The sequence below is a fragment of the Magallana gigas genome, chromosome 2 (genome assembly GCF_963853765.1).
Source record: "Magallana gigas chromosome 2, xbMagGiga1.1, whole genome shotgun sequence".
Taxonomy (NCBI): domain Eukaryota; kingdom Metazoa; phylum Mollusca; class Bivalvia; order Ostreida; family Ostreidae; genus Magallana; species Magallana gigas.
The window spans coordinates 25,185,586-25,204,755 of record NC_088854.1 but is presented as its reverse complement, the minus strand read 5'-3'; the positions used below and the strand labels follow the sequence as shown (position 1 = coordinate 25,204,755).

Here is a 19,170-nt window from a genome sequence, read left to right as displayed (position 1 = left end):
ATGAATTGCAGGTATCCTTATCAATTATATATCTAAACATTTTAACAATAAATTGAAATTACCAAAAAAGCATTATTTAATGTAATGTTAATTTCCATTTTCTGAATTAAATTTTTTTTCGGAATCGTCAATCTAATACTTAAAAAATTAAATCATATACATATAGACATGAAAAAAAATATTTGAAACAAATTAATTTGTTCCACTAGTTAAATCTGATATCTTTTTCACAAATAGTGCCATGAAGGTAAGTAGCACTGACATCGTCCCATTTCCCGTGGTATCCAACTCTCAGTCCAATAGATGAATCAATGAAATTATCAGCAGGCTCCCCAGGATACCAATAAAACTGTGTTATGGGTGTGCCATCTACAAATGTCCATTTTCCACCAATCTTTTTGCCATCGATGCGATATTTTAATATGGACTCTGCAACAAAAAATATTGTCATTTAAGTACAAGTAATTGTTGATAAATGTGGGAAAAAGTACAAACGAATATTTAGTAAAACCAATTACCTGTCTCTTCTAATCTAAAGATCTCGACAAGTATCTGCTTTCTTTCTGTATCTATTTGTAAAAGGTGCCCACCGGATTCACCACAAAACGATACAGCTTCCACCAGTGTCCTTGGATCTGAATCAATTTTGTAACAAACCGGAACGGTTTCGTTATAAATGTACCCTGGACTTTTCCCACTGCACAGGTATTGAGCATACTCTAGGTGAACGAAAAATCAAACTTCTAGCATGATAAATAAACAACAATCTGCTCCAGGAAAATGATATTTAATTACAAAAATATTTCTGTGAAAATACTTATGTGAAGCTTTTGTTTTTGAAGTTGGCTGACTTGATGTATTAATAACTGCTGTTTTCCTCCTTTTAAAATTTTGAAAATCACTACTGATGTTAAGACATGCGCGGACCGCGAACATATGGGGAAGGAGGGAGGTCCGGCCTCTTAAAAGTTAAAACAAAACTAACAAAGTAAAATACCAACTACCACCCCACCCCCATGCACCCGACAAAAACAATTATTACTCGGAGCAACCTTGAAAAAATATTACTGGGTTCGCTCATGAAAGATACAAGTTTCCTGAAAATTGCACATTTAAGGATATCGTGTAAATATTTAATTTTTCATTAAGTCTGTAATTACCAATGATATTCCGATGAACTGTTTTGTTCAAGACCTGGTGATATATTTGGTTAATAGTGATTTCTTCCTCAACTGTATTTCCTTCATATAGTGAGCACTTGAAGGTAACAGTGTCAAATACCAAAGATTCACACGATGGCTGGTTGTGACATTTGTTGATACAGGCTTGGAAATTGGGAACTGTGGTTGAGAACATTGGGGTAGTCCCATTGTCAGACGTAGAATTAAGACGCCTTTGATAGACCGTGTGTTGGTAGACAAGGCTAGTTACCGCTGAAAAATAAACAGAAATTGGTATTCACTCATAAAAAATGAATTTTTTTAACCAAAATTTCAAATTCACTTAATTTAACCAGATGTGTAACTAAATATATAACTATACATGTATATCCAAATTACGAACAGAAATATGCTTGTAATCTGTTTTCTACTTTATAGATTTATTGTTCGCTGATATCTACATTGTTTACTTGCATATCTAAAGTACTCTAAATTGCTATGCAGGAAATACAATATGATCGTATCTTATACATACCACATTGATATATAAGCCAAAACCAAATTAAGGAACGAACGTACGACATGGTTACCCTTAGCCACAAATAATTTAAATGATTTTTAAAGGTCTTTTAAATTCAACGGAATTGCTCTCTCTCTCTCTCTCTCTCTCTCTCTCGCCATTGGTTAAAAAAGAGTTGAAAATATGACATAACAAATGTGATTAACATGAAATCAATACTTTAGAACATTACATAAGCATAAAAACGAAATTAGCGTTAATGTGAATTGTAAAAACAATGTTATTTTTTAATTTTTCAATATTTTCTTGAAATACTTTATAATTATTGCTAAGACCCACTTTTGAAATGTACACCTTTTATCAAGTCCGTATCTTAGTTAAATATCCCGTTTATTTTATGCAAATATCTCGATGATGTAGAGAATAAAAGCTTCTCAGAAAAACGCAGTTTGACTGTATCTATACTACTATATTAAAATTATAGAGTCTAATTTATGGCCTTTAATACCGATAAATCGGAAGAGTATTGTCTTTTGTTTAATAGATTTTCAAACCGTACCTAACATCCTCATTACTTTCTAGGAATTGTTGAAAGCGGCGCACAATAGAATGACCCAATATAAGTACTTTATTGGGCTCCATAAGTAAAATAAAACAAAAATATAAATCTTACCGCTTTACAGATCGCTTTGAAAATTTTCAATGCTTAGCTATCGGCGTCCTGAAGGAAAGTGAGAACCCACGCTTTTAAAATGACTCTCCCAAGATTTTACCGCGAAATAAATTCATTGGTTACACCCGGCGACGTTGATTTTGTGTCCATATATGAAGATGCTGTATAATTTTGACAATACCGCAGGATATTTTCCAACTTTCCAATAATTTCCAGTCAATAGAACCTGACTGGGTGATTTACATTTAGTATTATATATAATATTTACATTTTCTGAACACACAGCAGTCAGTACTGTTAATAATTATCGACCAGACGTATTACGGGGATATGAAATAAACCAAATAAATATGTGAGAAATATATTTTATGTCAACTCTTCTAAAAAAAAATAAATAACAAAACATGTTATTGTACCCGAGACACTTTGAAAAATGGCAAATTATGGGGGCCAAATTTAACTCATATCATATATAGTTCTTTGAAATGAGACCACTTAGTGTGATTTGATGATTGGGTGTATTTTATCATTCAGGATGATGTTATAATTTTAACCAATGATATAGTCAAGATTGGTGATAAAATATATTTTCAAGCTGGACATGACATTTTGAAGTTCCAATCTTTTGCGGTGCACATTTTCAGCATAAAATCGGAGCCTTGAAAACCACCGGCTAACTACTCCATTACTCGTCAAGTCTTTCATCACAATCCTCCTCATTACTAAATTGTGATTTTCTGATTTATTTTGATTGATGTAAAATGAATAGTACACTGCTAAATTAATATTTTATGTATAAAAAAGATAGTTTTTGATATGTTCCAGGAAAGCATTTAATTGTAGTTTATTTTAATGCATTATTTGTGATTTATTTTAATTGATGTAAACGCAAAGGTACATTTTGAAATGAATATTTTATAGAGAGAAATATTATTCTTTCATCTAAAATTCAGAATGGTTTTGAAACCCTTTAGAGAAAAGTCATTATACATCGCTTAGCCATTTTGAAAGATTGTTGCTTTATATAATTATGTAATTGAGATTTTGATATTGAATATATGTTTGAAATAAGGAATTATTTTTCATTGAGATAGATACAAAAACAACAGGATTAAATAAATTGCTGTCTTTTATTTGTTTTACAATTTATTAACATAAATTAAATGTAGATTCAAAAGGAAGATGATGTCAATTGTGAGATTTAAAATTAAGGCGAAACACTGTCTTTGCTTTAGACATCTAATTCTTATATAAGAAAGCTTGTTTTAGAAGTGATGAAACATATCTTGAAGCAGGCAAGTAATGTATACAATTTGTATTCTTGTTATTTTTGTTAATAACTTTGTATGTGGTGTATAATGCTTGAAACTGTTTTGTACTATTATGTACGTATGCTTTATTTTAAATTCAAGATCAAAAAATCAAATAACCCTAAGGTTTATTGCGTTTTGCCATAATTCATTGTGTGTTAAGATGCAATAGCGCAAAAAATAACTATTAGCATATGTTCACTTAAAACCGAACAAACATTTGATAGAGTATCACATCAATAAACATAAAGAAATAATGATAGTGTGTTAAACAATTGCAAATGCAGTACCAACAATTTCAATTTTAAGAGTTTAATAATACACGTTATATGTATATGCTTTTTAAACTTGATGATATTGTAGCTCTGTCATTTAGTCTCATTTTACAGAATTTTCACTTATCATAAACAGGTTCTTCCTGTTATCATGAATTACAGGTATTCTTATCAATTATATATCTGAACATTTTAACAATCAATTGAATTTACCCAAAAAGGCATTATTTATGATAAAAATTGTAGATCTAGCTTTCATTTTGTTTAAATGCTTCGAATATTTTCTACTTAAAATTCCCAAGATTATTTCAAAGTACAGTTTGCATTACTCTTAGGTGTAATACAACTTACAAATTAACGTAGTTTTTGCGTTGATCTCGATGCAAAATATAAATAATTCTTTTGATCGATTAGAATCAAACAAAATATTTTATGATAATGTTCAACGAAGAATACATATATTAACAAAATGTCCTAGAAAATTCATACCAAAACGCTAGTTTGTAAAGCGACATTAATACGTTACATTAATTTTGCAATTGCTGAAATAAAATTATGTTCGGAATCGTCAATCTGATACTTAACAGAGAAGACATATTATACATATATACATAAAAAATATATTTGAAACAAATTAATTTGCTCCACTAGTTAAATCTGATATCTTTTTCACAAATACTGCCTTGAGACGCGGTAGCAAAGATGTCGTCCCATTTCCCGTGGTGTCCAACTCTCAGTCCAATAGACAAATCATCAAGATCAGTACGACCAGGCTCCCCAGGGTACCAATAAACCTGTGTTATGGGTGTGCCATCTAAAAATTTCCATTTTCCACCAATCTTTATGCCATCGATGCGATGTGTAGCTATAGAGTTTGCAACAAATAATATTGTCATTCATATGCAAGTAATTGATAAATGTGGGAAAAAAGTACAAACGAATATTTAGTAAAATCAATTACCTGTTCCTTCTAATCTTAAGTTCTCGACAAGTTTCTGCTTTCTGTCTGTGTCTATTTGTAAAAGGTGCCCACCGGATTCACCACAAAACGATACAGATTCCACCACTGTCCTTGGATCTGAATCAATTTTGTAACAAAGGGGAACGGCCTCGTTATAAATGTACCCTGGATTTTTTCCATTGCACAGGTATTGAGCATACTCTAATTGAACGAAAAATCAAATTTCTAGCATGATAAATAGACAACAATCTGCTCCAAGAAAATGATATTTAATGACAAAAATATTTCTATGAAAATTCTTGTGTGAAGCTATTGTTTTTGAAGTTGGCTGACTTGATGTATCAATAACTGCTGTTTCATCCTTTTAAAATTTTAAAAATTACAGTAACTACTGATGTTAAGACATGCGCGGACCGCCGACCTATGGGGAAGGAGGGAGGTCCGGCCTCTTAAAAGTTTAAATCAAACTAACGTAGAAAAATACCAACTATCACCCCACCCCCATGCAACCCGACAAAAACAATTATTCCTCGGAGCAACCTTGAAAAAATATTTCTGGGTCCGTGCATTATTATATCGTGTAAATATTTTATTTTTCAAAAAGTTTGAAATTGCCAATGACATCCCGATGAACCGTTTTGTTCAAGACCTGGTGATATATTTGGTTAATAGTTTTTTCTTCCTCAACTGTTTTTCCTTCATATAGTGAGCACTTTCAGGTAACGGTGTCAAATATCAAAGATTCACTCGATGACTTGTTGTGACATTTGTTGATACAGGCTTGAAAAGTGGGAACTGTGGTTGAGAAAATCGGGGTTGTCCCGTTGTCAGACGTAGGATTAAGACGCCTTTCATAAACCGTGTGTTGGTAGACAAGGCTAGTAACCGCTGGAAAATAAACACTAACACTAAAACGGTATTCACTATAAAAAAAAAGAAAAGAAAAAGGAAATTAAACATAGCATTTCCCCCAATATTTCAAAAGCATTTTATAGAGATAGATAAATAGAGAGTTAATAATATATGATCGTATCGTATACATACCACATTGATGTATTAACCAACACCATATGATCGAACGGACGACATGTTTACCCTTAGCGCAAATGATTGACTATGTTTAATATATTTTAAATTTTTAGATTTTAAATAGTGTTTAATGGTCTTTTAAACTAAACGATATTCTTTATTATTTGCCATTGGTAAAGATCGTGTTGAAAGTTTGGCATTAAATTGTATTTAACAAAAATTAAATACTTTAAAATATTAGATGAGAAAAAAACTGAATTAGCGTCACTAATTATCGACTCGACACTTCTTTTGATGTGTATTTAAAATTAATTTTGCATGTTGACTGTCTTAATGAAATTATTGAATTGTGGCATAATTTTCAGTTAAAACGAATGGAATAACGACCATTTATCAGGACAAAAATGAAAGAAAAAATCCTTGGCCGTCTCTCAAAGCAATTTGAAAAGACAATTTCATTGTCAACTTAAGGAATAAAGAACCAGAAACAAGTTCATTTGATTTAAAATTCATTTGCTGTAACATTTTATGTTTATATTAATTGATGTTGACGCAATGGCCTATTTTGATATCAATATTTTATAGAAAAACAAAAACTTCTAAATAAAATTCAGAAATTGTTTCTGAAAATTGCAATTTTTACGCTTAATTGCTGTACTCACAATTAAGTTCCAGGTCTGTAGCTACCGGTGCAACCAAGAATATTGATCCGGGTTAAAAATGGACCGGGGTCATTTTTCAACGTTGAATATTGACTAGGGTCATTTTCAACGTTGAAAATTTAGACCAAAAGTCGTGAAAGTTATACCCGGGGTTATTTTTCAACTGATTGAAATCAAAACCTCTCAACTATGATAACCTCAACGCGTTGAAAATTGGCCCTTTTTTGAAAATTTAATACAACTTTAGTTTTGAACTGTCTTTGAACTATAAATGGAACCTGTTCTACACGGTCTAAATGTACATGTATATGTTTAAACGTTTCAGTTTTAAAATTTTGATTCTTTCATACATTTTGATTCATATGCAGACGTTGCTGATTTGTTTCGGGTTGGTTTTTCAGATTACAATCATTAAGTATTAAGAATGCAATCTCGGTATCCTGTCATTATATCATATAAATAAAGCTAAGACGATGACATCATGAAATGGGACAGGCAAGTTTGGCTAGCAATTTGTTTGGATTTATAATTGATCTCCATTCAGAGGATCGATTTTTTGTCATAACTATAATGCTGTGTAAACTTGCTGTATAAACTATTTTTGAAGCACCAACCAACAGTCTGCATCTGCATACTGATGATAGGTTCCAAAAAATTACAATTGATCTCTATTATTTTTGAGTTTTTGATTGCATTAACTTCTTGTGGATATGAAACTTTGAAAAATCTGTAGGAAGGCATACCGCTTACTCGGACCACATTACAATATTCTTTACTCCATTTTCATGTACGATTTATTTATTTCAAAAAATCCAATTTACAATTTCATTGATAAAAAAACAATTATGATAAAAAATTTCTGTTAGCTTTATGTGATCGAAGTTATATAAAAACTACAAAAGTGATATTACGTTATTGTCATTCTGTACAGAAATCAGGTTGCTAAATTGCAACCAGAAAAATTTACAGATAACTTTTAAGACACATACTTTTGACAGATCTCGTATAAAATTAACGAAATATTTTTTTTTAAGTAAACCAATTTAGATATGGCAATCAATCGATTCCGTAGAAATCAGCAAGGGAGACCTTTTAAAAATTGTAGAATTCATATTAAAGTCGATAGCCGGATTGATGGCCTAGTGTTTTGAGTGGGATCATTAAATAAAGCAGCAGTAGTTCTTTTAAAAAGCTACTTTTCAACCCCTGCAAAACTTTAAAGCCAAACTCATTCATATCGCAACAACATAAAAATAGTTGATGATGTTCAAACATTTATCATACAAATCCTAAAGAACCGTATCAACATATGCTGAATTAAAACTGAACTCGTCCAATCCAATATTCTGTTTGTCCCGGAAAACTTGTTTTTCCAGTGGATGCCAAATTGCACATTTCACTGAACTACATATAACATTTAATGTTAACATGTTAAATCATCCTTCTTTTAGTTTTGAAGAGAATTTTTAATAATTTATGGTATCTTTGTTGTTGTTTTCTTTTATTTTGTTCTATTGTTTGTATATTTATGCTTGACCCTATCTTTGAAATTGTGCATTTAGTGTCAGAACGTGCATAAAATCATGAAGGAAAACTTGATATATTATTTATCATTAATTTTCTGGAACTAAAATGTTCTTTGTATAACAATAAATTAGTTGTAACAATTTTATTGAAAATATAGTTTAAAGAAAGATACACATGTAAAAGGTTATATTCAGTATAAGTAATTACAAATCTATCTAGGTATACCAGCTTGAATATTCGGGAGCATCACCCGTCTACCCACACACACACTTCTATACTCTGTCCCAAGATATCTCGATTCACATTTTGCTTAATTACTTAATAACCGAAGTTAATAAATACTGTATCTCAGGGTTCAAACGATGTAATAGAATAGTGTAAGAAAATTATAAGATTTCTTCTTTGAACACCCCCACCCCCCCCCCCCCCCTCCTCTTTAGCTCGTCGGGTTTGCAAGCGACATTAAAGTGTCCAGCGAACGTGAAGAAACTGTGCGAAATATTCTGAGTGACATTCATTAGAGAAAAATATCAACATTTCCCTTTAGTGGCCATTATAATTCTCCTTAAAAACCCTGTTTGCGTTTCTGTGAATTTTGAGTTTAAAAGGATAATGTGTCAATGAAGAAATCTTGGAGTTTTTCCCTTTCATCGATTTTAATTGTATTTCTTTCACAGATATATGTATTTTTATTAGAAATCGCCCAAATATGGTCAAGATGTCACGGAAACAATAACTTTTGACTGATTATAGTATATTGTATCTTAAGATTTAATTAAAAGATAAAACAATCTTTGATCCAGAAAATATTTATTGCCGGTAACATACCTTTAAACCATTCAAACACCAAAAAAAACGGCGTTTGATTTTTCACTGTTTATGCAAAGACAGACTCTAATACGGAGATCTTCTCTTGCGTCTGCCAAACAGTCAGCCTGATCCAGAGGGCTCCTTGTGCTCTGTCACCGATAGCTGGAGATCCATACAAACCAGTTGTCTGCCAGCAGAATTCTCGTTTACCTTTATATTTATAAGGTAGTCACCCGAAAGAAGTAAAGGAAAGGAGTTTTGGGAAAGGTTACATTGAAGGAGTGTTACCGATCATTACCATTGAAGAATGATCTCTTTGATTTTTAACGACAGAAATAAAATACATAGCAAGGCCGTTGCATACTCACTCATTCCTAGTTTCAAAAAGAAAAAATACAGAGACCGATATACCCATTTCTTTCTATCGTGTATCTACATGTTACTGTCAGAAACATAATATTTGTCTTTAAATGGTGAGAATTTACCGCTGCAAAAAAGCTGAGAATGGATGCCATCTATAGACGGTAGTTTACGGGTGATTTGGAGGTCCCTGGTGAGCTGGGGACAATGGCTGGCGTTCACCTCAACCCTGGACAGCATCGTGTTGATCTGTTTTCCGATTCCTGCCATAATTACGGCCAAGTCTTCCGTTATTATTTGGTTCACTGTTAGACTAGCTGAAACCAGAATTGTTAAAGACAGTTGCATGGTCAACAAACTATTTACCGATCAGATCTGTCTTAAAACCTTGAAAATGATACTTTATGCCATATTAAACTATCCATAAGTAAAAAAAAAATGAATGAAGGAGTAGGAAATCATTCTTTGAGTATTATAAGGATCAAATGCGGTCGGTGTGACCGATTTCAATAAAGTCCGTTTCCATTTTTAATAGTATAGCTGTGATTATATATAGAAAAAAATGTATTGCAAATTATGAACCTTACTCGAAAAAAAATCCAATATCTCTTTGCATGAGACTTATCTCGGTTTACATGCACTGAGATTGCATCCTCAATCGGTTCAAGGAAAATACCAACTCAAATCGGATGGGTATTTGTTTGGTTTTTTTCTAGTTATTAATGCCTCTCATCTCCTGAAATGGTACTAAACATTCAGAGTCTAACCTTAGTTATAAAGTACTCTAAGAGAGAGTGAAAAACGAGAGAGAGAGAGAGAGAGAGAGAGAGAGAGACCTTTTAAATCTCATAATGATGCTTATAATACTCTAAAAACGAATTCTTATTCTTTAAATGAATGAAATGTAATAAGACGATACAATGATGTATAGTTAGTATAAATTCAACATTTGAAATGAGACTACTCAGTGTGATTTGATGATTTGATCAATCAGGATGATGTTATGATTTTAACAGAAGAAATAGTCAAGATTGGTGATAAAATATTTCAAGCTGTAATATGACATTTTGAAGTTCCAATCTTTTGCGGTGCACATTTTGAGCATAAATTCAGAGCCTTAAAAACCACCGGCTTACTGCTCCATTACTTGTCAAGTCTTTCATCACAATCCTACCCATTACTTAAATCTGATTTTGTGATTCATTTTGATTGATGTAAAATGAATAGTACACTGCTAAATTAATATTTTATGTATAAAAAAGATAGTTTTTGATATAAATTCCAGGAAAGCATTTAATTGTAGTTTATTTTGATGCATTATTTGTGATTTATTTTAATTGATGTAAACGCAAAGGTGCATTTTAAAATGAATATTTTATAGAGAGAAACATTATTCTTTCATCTAAAATTCAGAATGGTTTAGCAACCCTTTAGAGAAATGTCATCATACATCGCTTAGCCATTTTGAAAAATTGTTGCCTTATATAATTATGATTATGATATTTTGATATTGAATATATGTTTGAAATAAGGAATCATTTTTCATTGAACTAGATACAAAAACAACAGGATTAAATAATTTGCTGTCTTTTATTTGTTTTACAATTTATTAACATAAATGTAGATTCAAAAGGAAGATTATGTCAATTGTGAGATTTAAAATTAAGGCGAAAAACTGTCTTTGCTTAAAAAATCTAATTCTTATATAAGAAAGCTTGTTTTAGAAGTTATGAAATATATCTTGAAGCAAGCAAGCAATATATACAATTTATATTCTTGATATTTTTGGTAATAGCTTTGTATGTGGTGTATAACGCTTAAAACTGTTTTGTACAATTATGTATGTATGGTTTATTTTGAATATAAGATTCAAAAAATCAAATAACCTTAAGGTTTATTGCGTTTTGCCATAATTCATTGCGTTTTAAAATGTATTAGCGCAAAAAACAATTATTAGCATATGTTCACTTTAAATCTAAATAAACTTTGATAGATTATCATATAAAAAACATTTAGAAATAATGATAGTGTGTTAAACAAAATGTAGTACCAACAATTTTAACTTTAAGAGTACAATATATCCGCTTCTGGTATTATATAGAAATGACGTGAATTTTATGGCGAACCGTACGCGCATAATTTACGCGCATGTTACAATTCGTTGTGTTTCCCGTTTCCAAGGGTGTTGAAAACGCGGAGGGTAATAGAACAGATTATCAACTGCGTCTTAACCAATCAGATTTCAGTATTTAACATGAAAGTATAATAATAATACATGTTACTTGCTTTTTAAACTTGATGATATTGTAGATATGTCATTTAGCCTTTTTTTTTTTTTTTTATAATTTTCACTTATCATAAACAGATTCTTCCTTTGATCATGAATGGCAAGCAATCTTAATCATTATATATCTAAACAATTTAACAATAAATTGAATTAACCCGAAAAAAGTATTATCATGATAAAAATCGTAGATCTAACTTTCATTTTGTTTAAATGCTTCGAATATTTTCTATTTAAAATTCCCAAGATTCAAAGTACAGTCTGCATCACTCATAGGTGTAATACATTTTACAAATTTACGTAGTTTTTGCGTTGATCTCGATGCAAAATGTAATTAATTCTTCTGATCGATTAGAACCAAACAAAATATATTATGATAATGTTCAACAAAGAATACATATTTTAACAAAATTTCCTTGAAAAATCTTACCAAAACGCTAGTTTGTAAAGCGACATTGATACGTTACATTACATTTCAATTGCTGAAATAAAATTTTGTTCGGAATCGTCAATCTACTTCTTAACAATGAAGACATATTATACATTATATCCATAAAAATATATTTGAAACAAATTAGTTTGCCCAACTAGTCAAATGTGATATCTTTTTCACAAATACTGCCATGAAACGCGGAAGTAAGGATGTCGTCCCATTTCCCGTGGTGTCCAACTCTCAGTCCAATAGACAAATCATCAAGATCAGTACGACCAGGCTCCCCAGGGTACCAATAAACCTGTGTTATGGGTGTGCCATCTAATAATTTCCATTTTCCACCAATCTTTATGCCATCGATGCGATATGCAGCTATGGAGTCTGCAACAAATAAATATTGTCATTCATATACAAATAATTGTTGATAAATGTGGGGAAAAGTACAAACGAATATTTAGTAAAATCAATTACCTGTTCCTTCTAATCTTAAGTTCTCGACAAGTCTCTGCTTTTTTTCTGTGTCTATTTGTAAAAGGTGTCCACCGGATTCACCACAAAACGATATAGCTTTCACCAGTGTTCTTGGACCAGAATCAATTTTGTAACAAAGCGGAACGGCCTCGTTATAAATGAACCCTGGACTTTTCCCACTGCACAGGTATTGAGCATACTCTAGTTAAACGAAAAATCAAATTTATAGCATAAAAATAGACAACAATCTGCTCCAGGAAAATGATATTTAATTACAAAAATATTTCTGTGAAAATACTTGTGCGAAGCTTTTGTTTTTGAAGTTGCCTGACTTGATGTATTAATAATTGCTGTTTCATCCTTTTAAAATTTTGAAATTCACTACTGATGTTAAGACATGCGCGGACCGCGAACCTATGGGGAAGGAGGGAGGTCCGGCCTCTTAAAAGTTTAAATCAAAACTAACATAGTAAAATACCAACTACCACCCCACCCCCATCCACCTCGACAAAAATAATTATATATAAAATAATAATAAGGAGCAACCTTGAAAAAATATTTCTGGGTCTGCGCATCAAAGATTCAAGTTTCCTGAAAATTACACATATTTTATGATATCGTGTAAATATCTAATTTTTTTAAAAAGTCTGTATTTACCGATGACATCCCGATGAACCGTTTTGTTCAAGACCTGGTGATATATTTGGTTAATAGTGATTTCTTCCTCAACTGTATTTCCTTCATAGAGTGAGCACTTCAAGGTAACGGTGTCAAATACCAAGGAGTCACATGGTGGCTGAATTTGACATTTGTTGATACAGGCTTGGAAAGTGGGAACTGTGGTTGAGAACATTGGGGTAGTCCCGTTGTCATACGTAGGATTAAGACGCCTTTGATAGACCGTGTGTTGGTAGACAAGGCTAGTTACCGCTGAAAAATATATAGATACCGGTGTTTTAGAGTGCATTGTCCCCTATCCATCTATAACCCCCTCCACCCTAAAAAAAAATGGTAATATAGCAGCCTCCCCTTCCTTCGAATAATGGCTATGTCTTCCACGAAAAAAGGTAACAATTATCTTGCCTCAATGGGATTGGTTAATGTCTTAATACCCAGCATGTATATCCATAAAATTTACTTCACAAAGTATTTTTCAGTAAGTCAATGATATATTTCATCAAATTCCAACTATATTTTATGTGTGTTATACACACAGTGGGTTCATTTTTTGAAATAAATATCTTATTCTTTATTCTACTTGTTAATTTATAGTGAATGTATGTGTATGCATAAGTCCCTTATTTAAATTAAGCCTTATAAACATAATAATGTTTCTTGCCATGCTTACGTTTATGCAAGGATGAATATACATGTACCATATATGCGTCCCTGGTTTATGCTTACGTTATAAATATTACAAGTTCAGGATCATTCGGGATCAAAAAGGGTACACTATATTGATCACAGCATTTCCTACAATGTTTATTTAGAGTAATATGATAAATTAAGATGAGGTTTGCTAGTAATTTACTATTCAAATGAACGTAGCATAACGTACCGACATACTCTCGATTGTATCTGAACTAACTCGAACTACAGGATGTTTACAAAATTAGTGTTTTTTATAACTTGATATTAAACAATTATGTTATATGTATTTTATCATATTGTATTACAGAGTCTAAAAATCTACATAATTAAAGAAATCTGGTAAAAGTGGTTTGTCTTTATTTTTGCCGGGAAATCCCGTTACACATGCAGGTTATGAAGGAAGCGATGATTGCATAAAAAAAATTCATATATTTTTCTACAATGTCGCTACTTTAATATCCCACATGAATCACCAAAGAAATTTAAGGCATTTCATTGTTTAAGTGATATGCTTCTCCCAAAAATAGTAGCCGACAAATCTTGACTTAATTTTAGAGAGGGGATAAGTGAGTGAAAATGTATTACCCCCTTGATCTCCAAAGACCATAGGTTTGAAGTTTACTATTTGAATTGACGATCTATATACCTATCTACTTCTAGAATTAACGCTAGTACAGGGTGTCCCATAATATCTGATACCATTTTCACTTTAACTACTTTAAATAACTTTTGATTTACTTTATTTAACAAAATATCAAAGGCATTTTCATAATTGTACATATGATGTAAATTTTCACTCAACAAATTTTACAAACATTCATAAGTTTTTAAGTTATTGGGCATTGTTTTTTAAACCAGAACGAAAAAATATGGCGCGCGTCAAAATGACGTCCTAGTTTATCAATTGGTTGAGTAATATTCCTCACAACAACCACTGTACGGATTACATTTTCTCTAATCTTGTCATTTTTTAAATAATCTGTTCCTTGTTGAGTTGTTTCCCCAGGGTATTTTCATTTCATGTATTGTACTACGAAATCTTGGGTCTGTGTTTTAAAAAATACAGATTTATAACGGAAGATGACTGCTCTCTTGTCCGATTCATCTTGAATGAAATTATATTCAACCAAAGAAATATGATGCACTTTTGTGACATCAAAATTCAATGAAAAGCATATTTTTCTCATAAATTTTTTGTGGGAAAAAAGTAAACTATTTAACTTTTATTTGAATCACAATTCACAAGGATTGGCTAAACACTATTTAAATCATATGCATTTCAAACGGTATCAGATATTCTTGGACACTCTGTTTCAAACGGGAGACCGGGTGCAACGATATGATGAGAAACTGAAATTGTTTACTTTGACTGTGTTTTAAATCAGGGGTAAGGGGTTACCGTTATTGATTATGTAATAAAACCGTATGTAAAGCTAGTTTTAAAATATTTACAAAAGTATTTATCAAAGTTAAGCAGGATCATGTATTTTTAAGCAAACCTTTTTTAGAAACCGAAGGTTTTATATTGTAAACGACTTTTAAGCAAATGAAAAAAGCTTTTTCACAAACAGCTTTATTTCTTAGCTGGTTACTCTGGAAAATTAGAAATATGGTCTGAACCAACCTTAGGTATGTCATCATTCCCTACATTTAACTACAATTAGTGTTATTTGACTAATTAGTCATGGACACATTGATAATTAAAAAACTGCTACATGTAACTCTGGAAATAAAAACCAAATCATTGAATATCAATCGAAAGATAACTTGATATCTCAAGTATTCACAACTTTGTTCAATTCAATGTAAATTTTTTTTTTAAATTGCGACTGAATTTATTACGAATTTTTCACATATGCACTTCATTACATTTGTTAGTCCAAACATTTAAATGAATATTAAATGAAGATTATTTCTTGCTCACTCTGACAAAAACCATTTCATAAATATGTCCTTTCAAATATATGAATATGTAAAATATATTTCATTACTTTTATCACTTTTATTATAATTATATATCCAAATAATGGAACAAAAATACGTTTGTTATATATTTTGTACTTGACAGTTTCATTGTTCACTGATATCTATATTGTTTAAATACGAAATACTCTCTATATATTTATATGGAGGAATTATAGAAAATTTTATCTTATCATTTTAACATACATACCACAATGATATATTAGCCAAGACCAAATTATGAAACGAACGTACGACATGTTTACCCCTAGTCGCAAATAATTTACTTTGTTAAATTGACTTTCTAAGGCATTTAAAACAGAACAGGCTGGCACTTTGATTTGTCATTGGTTGAAATCGCGTTGAAAATTCGATATTGCAATTAAGTAAAACGATTCAGAAAGTTTAACATGAAATTTATACTGTAGACCAATGGAATTGTATGCGATAAAGTTTACCCCGTTTTGTGATAATAAACAAGCGCATACGACTGTAGAATATTAATTATGTGAACGTTAGAAATAGCGGAGATATACGTCATTATTCTCTCGAAGTCGCCAGTTTATTTTTACTCGGGCATTTACCGGTCCAGGGCTCACGATAGGATTTTGCCTATGACAACAGCAGTGTTGCAACAAGTTTAGCTTTTTTTAAAAAGCTTACCGTCTTTAGAACAAACCCTAAACAGCAATTAGTTATCAAAGACAATTTAATTCTTTTTTATATAAATGTCACCTTCCTCTACAAAGCATGGTGGGTGGATTTATCCGAACATTTTTGTGTCATGTGTCGTTTAAGTCTGCGCGTCTAAAATTGAGAACTGTGTACCCGAGCTTGTAAGTTGAGATCGACTATAGGGTGAAACAGATCCTAGGTAGGGTCGTAGACTCGTATTATTTTGATAAAATCAAAGTTATACCACTGCATTTATCTATCTAAGGTGCAAATAACTTTACCGATATTAGGCATACCGCATCAATTTTTTTTTTTTTACATTTAGTCTGGTACCCGCCCCCGCCACTGCGTTTTCACTTCGTTTTGTGAAAACGCAGTGGCGGGGGCGGGACCAGACTATTTTACATTTTGGTATAAATATTTGAATAAACAATGCTAAAAAAAAAACAAATAATTTTAATAGATATTGTAGAATGTAACTTTCAACTGGTTGGACCTGAAAACCAAAGGCTGAATTTCATTCATAGCAATTTGTATTAATTGCTTTTTCGTTTTCTCACTTTTTAAGATTTGAAATTTACGAAATTTGTTAAGTCGTACGTGAAAAAGATCATCAGAAAATTATCTCCCTTGCGCCGAACAGTATTTTAACCAATGAAATTAATGTAAATTTTCACTCATGTATTTTCAACCAATCACAAAGGAGAGGAAGTGCACAACCCGGAGACTGTAAATTATTTCAACTCTTTATACCGTCTTCCAAGGAAGACGGTAACAAGTCGAGAAACATTCGCACTAATCTTGAATAATGACGTATATCTCCACTATTTTAAGACCCATCAACTTGATATTCGGCATGAGTGTATCTCAGACATTACTTTTCTGAAAAATACATGCATATTGCAAGTGTTTTAAAAATTAATTGATTTATTACTTATTAGGCTTTTGAAGCGAGCTGGTAGTTTATTATCTGGGTCAGAGTTCGACCCCTTTCTTTATTTATGGTTACATTGAAATTAATGTTAAAACATGCTTGGTCCCTCTGAAGCATTGTGTTGTAAATTTTTTGTATTATTACAATCGGGTTCGTCATCGGCTTGGTCTGTTGATTCGGGGTACAGAAGACGGTAAGAAATGATATTCTGGCATAACAGTGCATTGTTTTCACAAAGAACTATATATGATATTAGTCAAATTTTGCCCCCATAATTCGCTATTTTTAAAGTGATTCGGATACAATAAATTGTTGTGTTATTTTATAAAAGTAACATAAAAATGTTTTTCACCTATCTATTTGATTTATATGCTCTAACTGGCAGTATATGACATCAGAAGTGACGCTATTTTTATAATTCAATCAAAATCAGTAAAAAAAAATTGACATTTTTCTCAACTTTTTCGAATGGGAAATATAGAGCGACTCTTTGAACAAGAACAAAATTTTTGTCACTTATAAGTACTGGGGAGATACATCTTTGTTGAAAATATTTTGTTTGTTCAAGCAGTCGCTCAATGTTTCCTTAAAGAAGAACTGCTTCAAAACAAGCCGTTTTATGCTAAAAACGCGATTTTTAAATTGTGAGCTCTAAAATCAAAATAAAAATTATGAAAAAACTTCAAATGTATATTTTTACAAATAAAACAAAGAATTACAGTAAAATGGCGATGTTCATTTAAGGGTCCGTTTTAGGCTCAAACCATATATAGTCCTTTCTACCAGAAAATAATTAATGGACTTGGCGAAATTACAGGGGATAAAATAAAGAGTAATATTTTACCCATTTTTTATTTAATTTCTATATCAACTATTTATTTTGAATTTTCTATGTTCTTTTATCTCTGATTAAAACATAACATCTCGTTTATAATAGTTTTGAAATAAATGTATGCTTCGAAGCTTTCATAGAATAATACAAACCGGTAGGGGACGTGTATTGCTTAGCAATACTCTCAGAATGCTTGTTCATATGGCCCACGTTTGCTTAATATAATTCATACAAAACTAAGACACGCCATCGTCTGTGACCCACGTGTGATTCACATCGATTCTCTTCATCATCAGGAGGAAACTTGTGGACTCAAAACTGTGGTTTGCGACGATGAAGACACACATTTCTTTTAAATTATGATCTACGCAATACTGTTAATTCGTCTTTATGTTCTTGAGGCATTCGTGAAGACGCATTTTATTTTTCTTCATTTGTGAGAATTATTCAAATGCTAGCTTTAACTTGATGTATAGATTACTAAGGTTAAATAAGTTGATTTTTATAGATGCACACCTTCTACTTCGGGATGGTACTACTTTACCTACAGAATGAAATAATTCTATTTTTTCTTATGTTCAGACGTACATGTATATTCAAGACCCCCAGAGGATTTAGTTGTTAAAAATACTTCATTAACTAACTATATATTACTTTTTATTGTGTGTATTGTGTATATTTAATGTGTAAAATTTTCAATGACATTTGTGTAATTGTTACATTTATTTACAGCTCGTAAGTTGATCGAACATGTTTCTAGTCCTTTTGTATATGTTGTATACAATAAGATATGTTCCATTCAATTCAGAAAAAGGTCTTTAAATTGCTTTTCATTTTTGAAAAGTGTTTTAAAATAGTACAAAGAATATGAAGTGTTTCCAGAATAAACGATTTTCTATGAACACAGAAGAAATAATTATG

At 31.4% G+C, this 19,170-nt stretch overlaps 2 protein-coding genes across 2 annotated transcripts; both read right to left on the bottom strand.

Annotated features, from left to right (window-relative positions):
• Window positions 1-205: 205 nt before the first annotated feature.
• On the bottom strand, window positions 206-9,557 carry LOC117681197 (macrophage mannose receptor 1-like). Its single transcript, XM_066071386.1, has 5 exons — window positions 9,461-9,557; window positions 4,900-5,100; window positions 4,618-4,803; window positions 519-719; window positions 206-429 (listed from the first exon to the last, which is right to left on the bottom strand). Exons 1-5 carry the CDS (start codon window positions 9,555-9,557, stop codon window positions 206-208), a joined length of 909 nt encoding a protein of 302 aa, XP_065927458.1.
• A 1,647-nt stretch (window positions 9,558-11,204) lies between these two features.
• LOC117681394 (uncharacterized) lies at window positions 11,205-16,069 on the bottom strand. Its single transcript, XM_066075817.1, has 4 exons — window positions 16,020-16,069; window positions 13,133-13,405; window positions 12,476-12,676; window positions 11,205-12,385 (listed from the first exon to the last, which is right to left on the bottom strand). The coding sequence occupies exons 1-4, from the start codon at window positions 16,066-16,068 to the stop codon at window positions 12,159-12,161; spliced, it is 750 nt and encodes a 249-aa protein (XP_065931889.1). The 5' UTR covers window position 16,069; the 3' UTR covers window positions 11,205-12,158.
• Between the last annotated feature and the right edge of the window lie 3,101 nt (window positions 16,070-19,170).

What these genes read in the sequence shown, in the direction of transcription:
- LOC117681197 (XM_066071386.1), bottom strand. Translation starts at nt 9,557, where the DNA reads ATGGCAGGAATCGGAAAACAGATCAACACGATGCTGTCCAGGGTTGAG. An exon ending in CAGGGACCTCCAAATCACCC is followed by an intron (nt 5,101 to 9,460) that starts GTAAACTACCGT and finishes TCGTTCAATTAG; the next exon opens with AGTATGCTCAATACCTGTGC. An exon ending in CTTAAGATTAGAAGGAACAG is followed by an intron (nt 4,804 to 4,899) that starts GTAATTGATTTT and finishes CAAACTCTATAG; the next exon opens with CTACACATCGCATCGATGGC.
- LOC117681394 (XM_066075817.1), bottom strand. Translation starts at nt 16,068, where the DNA reads ATGTCGTACGTTCGTTTCATAATTTGGTCTTGGCTAATATATCATTGT. An exon ending in GGTTCATCGGGATGTCATCG is followed by an intron (nt 12,677 to 13,132) that starts GTAAATACAGAC and finishes TCGTTTAACTAG; the next exon opens with AGTATGCTCAATACCTGTGC. An exon ending in CTTAAGATTAGAAGGAACAG is followed by an intron (nt 12,386 to 12,475) that starts GTAATTGATTTT and finishes TATTTGTTGCAG; the next exon opens with ACTCCATAGCTGCATATCGC.